The 15,383-nt window shown below is 36.9% G+C and overlaps 1 protein-coding gene across 1 annotated transcript in view; it reads left to right on the plus strand.

Annotated features, from left to right (window-relative positions):
• The first annotated feature begins 223 nt into the window (after window positions 1-223).
• ABCA12 (ATP binding cassette subfamily A member 12) overlaps window positions 224-15,383 on the plus strand; it is a 210,021-nt gene continuing 194,861 nt past the window's right edge. Inside the window, exon 1 of the mRNA XM_064372813.1 lies at window positions 224-292. Coding sequence (XP_064228883.1) covers window positions 224-292 — 69 coding nt within the window. The remainder of the gene's footprint in view (window positions 293-15,383) is intronic.

The raw sequence follows: 15,383 nt of genomic DNA on the forward strand, positions 1-15,383 counted from the left end.
GAAGAAGAGTTGACTGAGAAGTGCTTCTTGGTTAAGGATTAACCACAGGGAAAAATCCAGCAGAAACAGAAGAATTGTGGGTTTCTTACCCCAGCCCTCAAGGAAGCTATGCCGTGAAAAGCATACTGATACACTGACATACAGCAAGTTGGACGGGGCATCAATTCTTCATTTGTCAAGTGGAGAAAAGAAGAGGGATTCTCTCATTTAGGGTGTTTGAAGGATGGCTTCCCAGTTTCATCAGCTTCGGATCCTGGTCTGGAAAAATTGGCTGGGTGTAAAAAGGCAGCCGGTGAGTTAAAAAAAAGGGTGGGAATGTGGGACATGGGGCAATATGCCAGGTAACCCTAAAACGTGATGTTGATGAGAGGTAAAAACAGAAGAGTTTAAAGGCATTTCCCAAAGCAGGAAGTAAGATATTTAGAATTCATCTCCCTATCTGTCTTATAGCTAAGGGAGTGAGTCTTAACATGCCTCCCAAAGCAGCCTTTTGATTTCAGTAAATTAAAAGAGTAAACCAGAACATGCCCTGGGCAAAGAAAAGAACATGACTTGTTACTGGCTGAACTGGAATGCTGAATTCTGGGTTCAAGCCAAAATGCTTTCAGTATTTCTCTTAATGAATTTAGTTAAAAATGGGATAGAGGAAAGAAAAGTATTATTTGAAATGTACAATATATGGAGAGAAATATATTAGAAAACCGAAAGCCGTAGATAGTTTGGTTGAAAGGTAAAATACAGAATGGAAATAGTTTGAAGGCCATTAGTACAGAAAAGCGGCTGAAAAATTTTAGTATCTAAAATCATTTAATGGAAATGCCAAACAAGAGTATAGATGTGCCATGTTTTAAGAATATTATTGAATCACTTAACTTTACTGCTACAATCTGTCTTCTCTTTGTTCATTACAACGTCTTTTTTCTCGTACTCTTACATTAATGTTTGCATTCTAATTACAAAGTCAGCTATTAGATCCTCATCAGATAGATCCCGGGATGATTGAGAAAGGAAATGGTTTCTGTGAATTGTTATATATTCAGAAGAATGTTTGAAAATCAGGGAAATTCAAAAAGGTGTTCAATATACTTTACTTTAAAGTGGCAATTCCCAGCCTTGAATGAGTAACTATTATGCAAATAATATGCATCGCAGAAACTAGCATTTTATCATGGCACCTTATCTCACTCTAGGCTTGCTTGCAGTGCCTGACACTTTACTCGAGTGTTTTGATGTGTGTAGTAAGAGGAGGACGTAGATGTTCACTTGTGAATTTTGTGGGTAGGGTTTTAAAATCCTAAGGCATGTGATTGCATGGGTGTGGGGTTTGAATATAAAATTATAAACTCATTCTTTTTTTGGTGTTGTTTTTCTTCTATTTTCTTTCTTTCTTTTTTTTTTTTTTTGAGATAGAAGTCTTACTCTGTCACCAGGCTGGAGTGCAGTGGCACCATCTTGGCTCACTGAAACCTCCACCTACTGGATTCAAGGGATTTTCCTGCCTCAGCCTCCCGAGTAGCTGGGACTAAAGGCACCCACCACCAAGCCCAGCTAATTTTTGTATTTTTAGTAGAAATGGGACTTCACCATGTTGGCCAGGATGGTCTTGATCTCTTGACCTCGTGATCCACCCACCTGGGCCTCCCAAAGTGCTAGATACAAGTGTGAGTCACCACGCCCAGTCTCATTCATGTTTTTATTTGTTTTTTAACTGGGAGGAAAAAAAAAAAAAAAAACCACACAGAAGAAAAGTTCTGCGTAATTATCACGTGGTTGATTCTGTGTAGCGTTAGCAGGGAAAGGATCCTTGGTGTGTGGATGTGGTCAGAGGATGCGAGTTGGGGCCCCTGCCACTGCTCCTGATGTAACTTAAGTAGTTTAAGACAGTTTCTCTAAGTGCTGGCTTTCCCACCATGATGTGGCATGATGAGTTAGATGTGACATGACTAGTTAGATGTGGCATGAAGCCTGCCACATCTAACTCATATTGGGGGAAGTACCAAATGTGCTAATGTATTTCAAATTGCTTTATAATGGTGATACACTTAGCAGATAGATTACTGAGGGATTTGAGGCAATGTGTGTCATATTTTATGCAAATTAATAATGAAAGGAAATTCAGGGGAAGAGAGTGTGGGTAAAAGGAAGAAATCTACATTCAGTGAAGTTTGCAAATGATAAAAAGTCAATAGCTAAAAACAAAAACATGGGGGAACTAAAATCTGTATGTGTTATTGCCAATAATTTGAATGCTGAGGTCTGTTTCTTTTACAACTCTATTTTGTGAAAAAAAATTACAGAAAAGAAACCACCCTAATCTCAGGTGAATACACATGAAACAAGCAAAGAAAAACAAAGAAAGATATAGTAAAAATATTAAGGTAAATTGGAGATTAATGAGGAAATGTGTAGATTATAAAAGTATATGCTGGGGCCAAGTGCAGTGGCTCATGCCTGTAATCCTAGCACTCTGCTAGGCCGAAGCAGGTGGATCACTTGAGGTTAGGAGTTCAAGACCAGTCTGGCCAATATGGCAAAACTCTTTCTCTACTAAAAAGATTCAAAAATTATCTGGGCATGGTGGTGCACGCCTGTAATCCCAGCTAATTGGGAGGCTAAGTCAGGAGAATCACTTGAACCTGAGAGTTGGAGATTTCAGTGAGCTGAGATTGTGCCACTGCACTCCAGCCTGGGTGACAGAGTGAGACTCTGTCTCAAAAAAGAAAAATAAATAAAATTTTTTGAAAAGTATATGCTGGACAGGTGTGGTGGCTCATGCCTATTCCTTTGAGAGGCCGAGGCAGATGGGTGACTTGAGCATAGGAGTTCAAGACCAGCATGAGCAACATGGTAAATCCTGTTTCTATGAAAAAATACAAAAAATTAGCTGGGCATGGTGGCACATGTCAGTGCTTCCAGCTACTTGGGAGGCTGAGGTGGGAGGATTACCTGAGCCTGGGAGATTGAGGCTGCAGTGAACCTAGATTGTGCCACTATACTCTAGACTGGGCAAAAATGTTTGACTCTCAAAAAAAAAAAAAAGAAAGAAAAAGAAATATGTATGCTAAAATAGAAACTGAGAAGAGAATCTGAAAAATGAGAATAATATAAGCTAAATATTTGGTTTGGCTATAAAAAAGGGAATTTTTAATTTTGGTGGTGACTTCCCTCAAAATTGTTCTTGGAGTAAATGTCTCTTTTTTTTTTTTTTTTTGTAAAGTAAGATATCTGAATTCTGGAATATTGGGACATAGTGAACTGACTTAATTTTACAGGGTCCTAAACCACTCAAGGGACTTGTCCAAGGTCACACACTAAATTTAAAGCTCAAAGTCAGATTTCCCCAACCATTAATTTATTCTTTCCATTACTTCCTTATGCTTCTCTATTGCTTCTGAGTTTAGTTTTTTCCCCCAACATTCTCTTATCCCTGCTTAATGATTAGCCCACCAAAGAATGGATCATATCTGGTAAGAATGCCTTAGAAATTGATGATTTTTAATATTTGTAGCAATATAAATTCTCAATTGCATTGCCAAAAAAAATGAATACTATAGGAGAGTAAAGAAAAATACATTAGTACTAACATAAATGTTAGATAATAGAGAAAATCAACCAGATGCAGTTGCTATCCTGCTGGGCTTGTAATTTAACTTTAAAAATAATGAAATAATGAAGAAACATTCCAGCAGAGATGGTTAGCAACAGGAAGGCTTACCTAATGAGATGCTAGTTGATGACAGGAAAGAGTCCTAGGACAGCAAAGCGATAGCAGGCTGAAAGACTAGATAACATGAGAGTTTATCTTCCATTAAGTTGGCAAAGCCTATGAGAAAAATGAGATTATGTAAAGTGACCAAACCTACACATTATAGGAATAGAGAAGGAAAAAAGTAAACAACTTGAAAAACATATTTTGAGAATAATTCAAGAAAATATCCCTAATATTGCTTGAGTGATAGACATCCAGATATTACCAGACATAAATTTAGAGAACACTTGCGAGAGTTTATGCAGGCCAAACATCACCAAGTCATACAGTCACCAGACCATCTAAGGTCCATACAAAAAAAAAGCCAGTTAGAAAAAGAGTCAAAGCACCTATAAAGGACAACTGATTAGACTAGACAGTGGACTTCTCAGCAGAAGGCCTATAATAAAAAAGATGAAGATCTATTTTTAGCCTCCTTAAAGAAGAAAAAATGCCAGCCAGAATTTTATATCCTGCCAAACTGAGCTTCATAAATGAAGGAGAAATAAAGTCTTTCCCAGACAAGCAAACACTAAGAGAATTTGTCATCATTAGCCTGGTCCTACAAGAAATTTTCAAAGGATTTCTATACATAGAAACAAAAGGATGACACTTGCCATTAGAAAAAGATACATAAGTACAGAGCTCATAGATCTTGTAAAACAATTGCACGGTAGAAACCTCAAAAGAACTAGCTAACAACATTACATCAGGAACAAAATCTCACATGTCAATATTAACTTTTAACATAAATGACCTCAATGCCCCACTTAAAAGATATAGAGTGGCAAATAGGATTTTTAAAAAAGACAAAGGCAACTTCTGCCTACAAGAGACTCACCTACTGGCTAACAGTGCATTCAGACTCAAAGTAAACAGGTAGAAAAAGATATATCACACAAATGAAAAAGAAAAGCAAGTCGCCATTCTCATATCAGATAAACAGACATTAAACCAACAACAGTTAAAAAAAAAAAAAAAGACGAAGGCATTATATAATGACAAATGGTTCAATACAACAAGAAGATTTAACTATCTCAAATATATATAAACCCAATACTGAAGCACCTAGATTCATAAAATAAATACTACTAGACCTAGGAAAACAAGTTAATAACAACACAATAATAGTGGTGGACTTCAACATCCCACTGATATTACTAGACAGATAATCAAGACAGAAAATCAACAAGGAAACTGTGGACTTAAATTGGACTAGAGCAAAAAGACCTAATACATATTTATATAACATTACACCCAACAACTGCTGAATATACATTCTTCTCATCTGTGCATGAAACATTCTCCAAAGTTAGCTGTATGGACATTTTGGAGAATGTTTCATGCACAGATGAGAAGAATGTCTCAATTAATTCAAAACAATTGAAATCATATCAAGTATCTTCTTGGACTACAGTGGAATAAGATTGGAAATTAATACCAAGGAGAGACTTTCAAAAACTACATGAGTACATGGAAACGAAACAACTTGCTCCTAAACAACTTTTGTGTAAGCAGTAAAATAAGGCAGAATTAAAAAAAAAAATTATTCAAAACAAATGAAAATAAAGACACAGCATACCAAACCTACTAGGATATAGTTAATGCAGTTCTGAGAGGAAAGTTTACAGCATTAAATGCTTACATCAAAAAGACTGAAGGATCTCAAATTAACAGCTTAACATCACACTTCAACATACTAGAAAAACAAGAGCAAAACAAAATAAAAGCTATCAGAAGAAAAGAAATAACACAGATTACAGCAAAAGTAAATGAGATTGAAGCAAAAAATGATAGAAAGTTTCAATGAATGAAAAGTTGATCCTTTGAAAAGCTAAACAGAATTTACAGACCACCAGCTAGACTAAGGAAAAAAGAAAGATTCAGATAAATACTAGAAATGATAAAGGTGACATCACAACTGTTACTAGAGAAATAGAAAAGATCATCAAAGATTACTATGAACACCTCTATTCACACAAACTAGAAAACATTCAACCCCCAAGATTGAACCAGGAAGAAATAGAAACCCTGAACAGACCAATAACAAGTAATGAAATTAAATCAATAATCTTAAAAAAAAAAAAAAAAAAAAAACTCTTGATTAAAAAAAAAAAAAGCCCAGGACAAGATGGATTCACAGCCAAATTTTACCAGATGTACAAAGAAGAGGTGGTGCCAATCTTAGTGAAACTATTCCAAAAAAAATCAAAGAGGAGTGCTCCCATCCCAACTCATTCTATAAATCTAGTATCACCATGATATCAAAGTCAGGCAAGAACACAACAACAACAAAAAAGAAAACTATAGGCCAATATTTCTGCTGAATATAGATGCAAAAATCCTCAACAAATACTAGCAAACTGAATCCAACAGCACATAAAATAATAATTCACCATAATCGAGGAAGCAAGGATGGCTCAACATATGTGAATCAATAAACATGATCCACCACATAAGCAGAACTAAGCACAAAGACCATATGACCATCTCAATAGATGCAGAAAAAGCATTCCATAAAATCTAACATCCTTTTGTGATTTAAAAAAAGCCCTCAGCAGACTAGGCATAAATGAAACATACCTCAAAATAATAAGAGCCATAGGACAAACCCACAGCCAACATCATGCTGAATGGGGAAAAGTTGAAACATTTTCTCTAAGAACTGGAACAAGACAAGGATGTTCAGTCTCACTACACTTCTATTCAACATAGTATTGGAAGTCTTAGCTAGAGCTATCACCAAGGGAAAGAAATAAAAGGCATCCAAATTGGAAAAGAGGAAGTCAACTTATCTCTGTTCACTGATACCATGATTATATACCTAGAAAACCCTAAAGACTCCTCTAGAAGACTTCTAGGACTGATTAGTGACTTTGGTAAAGTCTCAGGATACAAAATCAACATATAAAAATCAGTAGCATTTTTAATACACCAACAGTGAGATATCTGAGAACCAAATCAGAAACTTAATGCCATTTAAAATAGCCACACAAAAAATACCTAGATATAATATTTAACCAAGGAGGTGAAAGATTTCTACAAGGAGAGCTACAAAACAGTGATGCTTTAATTTCTTTAAATTGTAGATGACACTAATAAATGGGAAAAAATTCCATGCACATGGATTGGAAGAATCAATATTGTTAAAATAACCATATTCCAAAAGCAACATATAGACTAAATGTAATTCCTAACAAATTACTAACATCATTTTTCACAGAATTAAAATACAAAATCCTAAAGTTTACATAGAACCAAGAGAAAGCCCGAATAGCCAAAGTACTCTTAAGGAAAAGAACAAAGCTGGAGGCATCACATTGCCTGACTTCAAATTGTACTACAAGGCTGTGGTAACTAAAACAGCATGATACTGATACAAAAATAGACACAGATCAATGGAATAGAATAGAGAACCCCCAGATAAAGCACATGCCTACATCCAACTGATCTTCAATAAAGCTAACAAAAATAACAATGCAGAAAGTACACCCTATTCAATAAATGGTGCTGGGTAACTAGCTAGCCATATGCAAAAGAATGAAACTGGATCCCTATTTCTCATCACATACAAAAATTAACTCAAGATGAATTAAAAACCTAAACATAAGACCTAAAACTATAAAAATCCTAGAAGAAAGTCTGGAAAAACTTTTCTGAACATCGGCCTAGACAAAGAATTTTTAATGAAGACCCCAAAAGCATATGCAACAAAGCAAAAATAGACAAATGAGACTTAATCAAATCAAAATGTTTCTGCATAGCAAAGAGATAATCAACGGGATTAACAGACAACCTACAGAATGGGAGAAATTATTTACAAATTATGCCTCTGAAAATGGATTCATATCTAGAATTTATAAAGAACTCAAACAACTCACGGCCGGGCGTGGTGGCTCATGCCTGTAATCCAAGCTCTTTGGAGGCCAAGGTGGGCAGATCACCTGAAGTCGGGAGTTCAAGAACTCAAACAACTCAAGAAAACAAAGAACCTCATTAAAAACTGGGCAAAAGCAGATATTTCTCAAAAGAAGAAATACAAGTGGTCAAAAAATACATTAAAAATTCTCAACATTATGAATCATAAGAGAAATGTAAATTTAAACCACACTGAGATGCCATCTTATACCAATCAGAATGACTATTATTTAAAAGTCAGCGTGGAGCCCACAGAAGCTCCTGCTTGCACCGAACACAGATTGGGCAGCAGCAGGGACATGGCCCAGAGACTCGAGGAGATCAGGCGTAGACCCTCTGAGAAAGTGAACTATTCCTGCAGGACCCAAGAAATTCCTCCAAAACTGTGAGTGTCTCAGCTGCAGAAGTGGGAAAAAGAGACTCTCCTCTCCTGAACACACACCCCCACTGGAGAAGCTGAAGGCACTGGTATCCACAGCTGAGAGATCCATAAACAGTCCACATCACAGAACTTTGTGCAGGCAACCCCCAGTACTGGTCCGGAGCCTGATAGACTAGCTGGGTTGCTAGACCCAGAAGAGAGACAACAATCGCTGCTCTTGGTTCACAGGAAGCCACACCCACAGGAAAAGGGGGAGAGTACTACATCAAGGGAACACCCTGTGGGACAAAAAAATCTGAACAATAAACTTCAACCTTAGGTTTTCCCTCTGACAGAGCCTACCCAAACGAGAAGGAAACAGAAAACCAAACCTGGTAATATGATCAAAAAAAGACTCTTCAACACCCCCAAAAAGTCACACTAGTTCACCAGCAATAGATCCAAACCAAGAAGAGGTCCCTGATTTACCTGAAAAAGAATTTAGGAGGTTAGTCATTAAGCTAATCAGGGAGGGACCAGAGAAAGGTGAAGCCCACTGCAAGGGAATCCAAAAAATGATACAAGAAGTGGAAGGAGAAATATTCAAGGAAATAGATCGCTTAAAGAAGAAAACAATAAAAAATTCAGGAAACGCTGGACACACTTTTAGAAATGAGAAATACTCTGGGAAGTCTCAGCAATAGAATTGAACAATTAGAAGAAAGAAATTCAGAGCTCGAAGACAAGCTCTTCAAATGAACCCAATCCAAGAAAGACAAAGAAAAAAGAATAAGAAAATATGAACAAAGCCTCCAAGAAGTCTGGGATTATGTTAAAACACCAAACCTAAGAATAATTGGTGTTTCTGAGGAAGAAAAGAATTCTAAAAGCTTGGAAAACATATTTGGAAGAATAATTGAGGAAAACCTCCCAGCCTTGCTAGAGATCTAGACATGGAAATACAAGAAGCACAAAGAACACCTGGGAAATTCATTGCAAGAAGATCCTTACCTAGGCACACTGTCATCAGGTTATCCAGTTAACACGAAGGAAAGAATCTTAAGAGCTGTGAGACAGAAGCACCAGGTAACCTATAAAGGAAAACCTATCAGATTAACTGCAGATTTCTCAGCAGAAAACCCACAAGTTAGAAGGGATTGGGGCCCTATCTTCAGCCTTCTCAAGCAAAACAATTATCAGCCAAGAATTTTGTATCCACTGATACATGTAAGCATCATATATGAAGAAGATAGTCTTTTTCAGACAAACAAATGCTGAAAGAATTCGCCATTACCAAGCCACTACCTACAAGTACTGCTAAAAGGAGCTCTAAATCTTGAAACAAATTCTGAAAACACATCAAAACAGAACCTCTTTAAAGCATAAATCACACAGAACCTATAAAACAAAAATACAAGTTAAAAAGCAAAAACAAAAAAAATTACACAGGAAACAGAGCACAATGAATGCAATGATACCTCATATTTCAATACCACATTAACTGTAAATGGCCTAAATGCTCCACTTAAAAGATACAGAACCACAACATGGATAACAACTCACCAACCAACTATCTGCTGCCTTCAGGAGACTCATCTAGCACAAAAGTACTCACATAAACTTGAAGTAAAGGGGTGGAAAAAGGCATTTTGCACAAATGGACACTGAAAGCAAAAAGAGGTAGCTATTCTTATATCAGACAAAACAAATTTTAAAGCAATAGCAGTTAAAAGAGACAAAGAGGGACATTTTATAATGGTAAAGGCCTTGTCCAACAGCAAAATACTACATTCCTAAACATATATACACCTAACACTGGAGCTCCCAAATTTATAGAACAATTACCAATAGACCTAAGAAATGACATAGACAGCAACACAATAATAGTGGGGGACTTCAGTACTCCACTGATAGCACTAGGCAGTTCACCAAGACAGAAAGTCAACAAAGAAACAATGAATTTAACCTTGGAACATATGGACTTAACAAATGCTCATAGAACATTTCATCCAACAACCACAGAATACACATTCTATTCAATAGTGCATGGAACTTTCTTCAAGATAGACCATATGATAGGCCATAAAACGAGCTTCAATAAATTTAAGAAAATTGAAATTAAGCACTTTCTCAGACCACAGTGGAATAAAACTAAAACCAACTTCAAAAGGAACCTTCACAACCATGCAAATATATGGAAATTAAATAACCTACTCCTGAATGAGCACTAGGTCAAAAACAATATAGAAATTAAAAAATTCTTTGAACTGAACAACAATAATGAAACAACCTATCAAAACCTCTGGGATACGGCTAAGGCAGTGCTAAGAGGAAAGTTCATAGCCCTAAATGCCTACATCAAAAAGACTGAAAGCACAAACTGACACTCTAGGGTCGCACCTCGAGGAACTAGAGAAACAAGAACAAACCAAATCCAAACCCAGCAGACAAAAGGAAATAACCAAATCAGAGCAGAACTAATTAAATTGAAACAAAAAAATACAAAAGATAAATGAAACAAAAAGCTGGCCCTTTGAAAAGATAAATAAAATAGATGGACCACTGGCAAGATTAGCCAAGAAAACAAGAGGAAAAAAATCCAAGTAACCTCACTAAGATATGAAACAGGAGATAATAACAACTGACATCACTGAAGTATAAAACATCATTGAAGACTACTGTGAACACCCTACACACGTAAACTAGAAAACCTAGAAGAGATGAATCAATTCTAGGAAAAATAAACCCTCTTAGCTTAAATCAGGAAGAATTAGATACCCTGAACAGACCAGTAACAAGCAGGGAGATAGAAATGGTAATTTTAAAATTACAAATAGAAAAAAAGTCCAGGACCAGACAGATTGACAGCAGAATTCTACCAGACATTCAAAGAATTGGTACCAATCCTTTGACACTATTCCACAAGATAGAGAAAGAAAGAACCCTCCCTAATTCATTCTATGAAGCCAGCATCACCCTAATACCAAAACCAGCAAAGGACATAAGCAGAAAACTACAGAGCAATATCCTTGATGAACATAGATGTTAAAATCCTTAACAAAATACTTGCTAACCGAATCCAACAACGTATCAAAAAGATAATCCACCATGATCAAGTGGGTTTTATACCAGGAATGCAGGGATGGTTTAATATATACAAGTCAATAAATGCGATATCCCATATACATGGAATTAAAAACAAAAAACATATGATCGTCTCAATACATGCAGAGAAAACATTTGACAAAATCTAGCATCCCTTTATGATTAAAACTCTTGGCAAAATCGGCATACAAGGGACATACCTTAATGTAATAAAAGCCATCTATGACAAACCCACAGCTAACATAATACTGAATGGGGAAAAGTTGTAAGCATTCCCTCTAAGAAGTGGAACAAGACAAGGATGCCCAGACAAGGATGGCTGATGAGAATGGCTATGAACACCAGGGTGGGGCCAATGTGAACAGCTGTGACCACTTGGACTTGCCCTGATGAGCATGCCTCTAATACCTTGACTGTGCCCAATGAGCATGGATGTGAACACCCGGGTTGGCCCTGACAAGAACCACTGTGAACATCTAGGTGGACCCCTATAAGGATAGCTGGAAATGCCTGAGCTTGCCTCTGTGAGGATTGCTCTGTTGATGTAAATTTAAATTAGTTCAGACTATGGAAAACAGTATGGACATATCTCAAAGAACTGGAAATAAAACTACTATTTGAATCAGCAATCCCACTACTGGATATCTACCCAAAGGATACCTGCAGTCATATGTTATTGCAACACTACTTACAATAGCAAAGTCATAAAAACAGTCTAAGTGTCCACCAACAGTTGATTGGATAAAGAAAATGTGACAGGCCAGGTGCAGTAGCCAATGCCTATAATTCCAGCACTTTGGGAGTCTGAGATGGGTAGATCACTTGAAGTCAGGAGTTTGAGACCAGCCTGGCCAACATGGTGAAATCCCATCTCTACTAAAAATACAAAATTAGCCAGGCATGGTGGTGGACACCTGTAATCCCAGCTACTCAGGAGGCTGAAGCAGTGAATCACTGGAATCCAGAAGGTGGAGTTTGCAGTGAGCCAAGATTGTGCCACTGCACTCCAGGTAGGGCAACAGAATGAAATTCCATCCTAAAAAAGAGATAAAAAGAAAAAAAAAAGAAATTGTGGTATATAAGCACCATGGAATAATACACAGGAATAAAAAAGAATGAAATAATGTTCTTTGCAGCAACTTGGATGGAACTGGAAGCCATTATCCTAAATGAACTAACATAGATGCAGAAAATCAAATATCATATGTTTTCACTTATAAGTGGAAACTAAACAGACAGTACACATGGGCATAAAGACAGAGAAAATAGACTCTGGGGATGCCATAGTTGGGAAGGGATGATGGGTGAGAAATTACCTACTGGATACAATGTACAGTGTTTTGGTGATGGGTACACTAGAGGCCTAGCCCTCACCATTACACATGTAATACCCAGGTAACCAACAAGCACATGTACCCCCAAATCTCAAATTTTTTAAAAAGAAGGACCTAGAAATAGAAATTCCATTTGACCCAGCAATCCCATTACTGGGAATATATACAAAGGATTATAAATCGTTTTATTATAAAGACACATGAACATGTATGTTCATTGTGGCACTGTTTACAATAACAAGGACTTGGAACCAACCCAAATGCCCATCAATGATAGATTGGACAAGGAAAATGTGGCACATATACACCATGGAATACTATGCAGCCATAAAAAGCGATGAGTTCATGTCCTTTGTAGGGACATGGATGAATCTGGAAACCATCATTCTCAGCAAACTGACACAAGAACAGAAAATCAAACACCACATGTTCTCACTCATAGGTGGGTGTTCAATAATGAGAACACATGGACACAGAGAGGGGAGCATCACACACTGGGGTCTGCTGGGGGGGACTAGGGGAGGGACGGGGGGGTGGGGAGGTTGGGGAGGGATAACATGGGGAGAAATGCCAGATATAGGTGATGGGGGGAAGGAGGCAGCAAACCACATTGCCATGTATGTACCTGTGCAACAATCCTGCATGTTCTGCATGTGTACCCCAGAGCCTAAAGTGCAATAATATATATAAATATATATAAATATATAATATATATATCTTCTTTATATATATATAATTTATATATAAATTATATATGTATATAAAGAAGAAGAAGATGGGTCCTAAATAGGCATATCAAGGAGTGACTTCAAATTTCAACAGATGTGGGATCTAACTCCAGGCTTCTACCTGAAGAAGGGAAATTTACGTTCATTGTTCATTTTCTGTTGTAACTGTTTCAGTAGTGGCTCACACTCTAGCTCAGTTGGTGATAGAACTAGCTTTTCTACTCAGGCATCATCACAGCTTGCTAAAGGCTTACATTTTGGATCAAGCTTGACATACCCTCCTGCAATGCCCACCTTGCTCATATTACCTTTCACAGTGACTAAAGAAAGAGGAAACCTTTGCTTCAAAATTTTAGAGCAGGTTTGTCTATGCATTAAAATAATTTTTGGAATAAAACAATTTAGGATTAAACCATAATTTCAAAATCATCCTAAATCAGATAGAAATAAACTAGGTCCTGCACAGCCTACTCAACTGTGTGGTCAGTGTTCCAGTTCCTTTTATGTCTTCTGAATTGGAATCATTTACTCCCTTAATCACTTTTAATTGCTCAAAAATTTTAGTTCTACCTATTGATTATGGTGCCTGGCACATAGTAGACATACAAACTTTATGAATGTAGTCAACCACTAAAAAGTAACTGAGGTGAAGAGGGTTCAGAAACGGGAGCAATAGAGGAGTTAATTGACTTAATGTTTGATAAAAATCCATTGCTTCTGTAAACACCATAAAACATTTACCAGTCCTTGAAGTTCAAATCTGTAAGTATGGATTTCACAAAACTTTCTTGATTCCAGTTTTTAGGTGAGTCATTTATTTAGATGGATGTGAGGTACACCAGTGTATTAGTCTGTTCTCATGCTGCTAATAAAGACATACCTCAAACTGGGTAATTTATAAAGAAAAAGAGGTTTAATGGACTCACAGTTTCACATGGCTGGGGAGGTCTCACAGTCATGGTAGAAGGCAAAGAAGGAGCAAAGATACATCTTACATGACAGCAGTCAAGAGAGCTTGTGCAAGGGAACTCTGATTTATCAAACCATAAGATCTCATGAGATTTGTTCACTATCATAAGAGCAGACAGGAAAGAGCTGCCCCCATGATTCACTTACCTCCCACTGGGTTCCTCCCACGACACATGGGGATTATGGGAGCTATATTTCAACATTAGATTTGGGTGGGGACACAGCGAAACCATATCAAACAGAAAGACCAATTAATTGAGAACTCTGAGTCATTTTTACTTCCGCAATGGGAAACTAAGGATCTTCATGGGAACTAAGGTTTATTCCGAGTGTTAGGCACCAAGCTCTTACTTTGCAATGTAAACCTTGGAATCCTCTTGTTACCATCAGTTAACAATCATTCTTGTTTTATAGGACAATGCCAAAAGAAATAAAGAAAAAAAGAAAAAACAGATAGTGTACTTTACATATGGAAGGTTGGGCAATTTTTATTTTCAAGTTTGCAATAAAAAGTGCTAATTTAGGTTACAGGAAACCCTTTAAATGATTTTCAGTGCTCTCATAGAATAAATTAAGAAAAGTATAGTGTTCAAATCAAAGAGAGCTAGTAATCCATTTTGTAGTGGTCTAGCTATATAATTTAATGATTAACTTTGCTAGTGAAGCCAGACTCCTTGGGTTCAAATACCAGCTCTACTGCTTAATGACTTCTGGAAGAAAAGCTTATTTAGTCACTTTAAGATTGTGTCTTCCTATCTGCAAGAGGAAAGGAGGTTATTATGTTAAAGGTGATAATGTTGTGTTTAACAGAGCATGTTGCATAACCTAAGCAGTCAATATATATTAGCTGTTATCATTTGGAGTATTGTACTGAATGCTGACATTAATCATGAGACTACTTGACAACAATAATTCATCCTGAGGAAGATATTTTGTAACAGTACTTAACAGAACTGTTAAAGTTGCTCAGGGAAGAGGGGATTTTGTCTCTTTTAATTGTTTTATTTTTTTAAGACAGGGTTTCACCATGTTGGTCAGGCTGGTCTTGAACTCCCGACCTCAGGTGATCTGCCCGCCTTGGCCTCCAAAGTGCTTGGATTACAAGTGTGAGCCACTACGCCCAGCCTGGGATTTTGTCTCTCTTCAAGTACTTATAGAATTCTCATGTGGAAGAAGAGGCCAAACTTAGACAAATAGGTAATAGTTACTGGAAGAAAGAT

Source organism: Aotus nancymaae, unplaced genomic scaffold (genome assembly GCF_030222135.1).
Source record: "Aotus nancymaae isolate 86718 unplaced genomic scaffold, 86718_ANA_hifiasm-v0.15.2.pri h1tg000008l, whole genome shotgun sequence".
Classification (NCBI taxonomy): Eukaryota; Metazoa; Chordata; class Mammalia; order Primates; family Aotidae; genus Aotus; species Aotus nancymaae.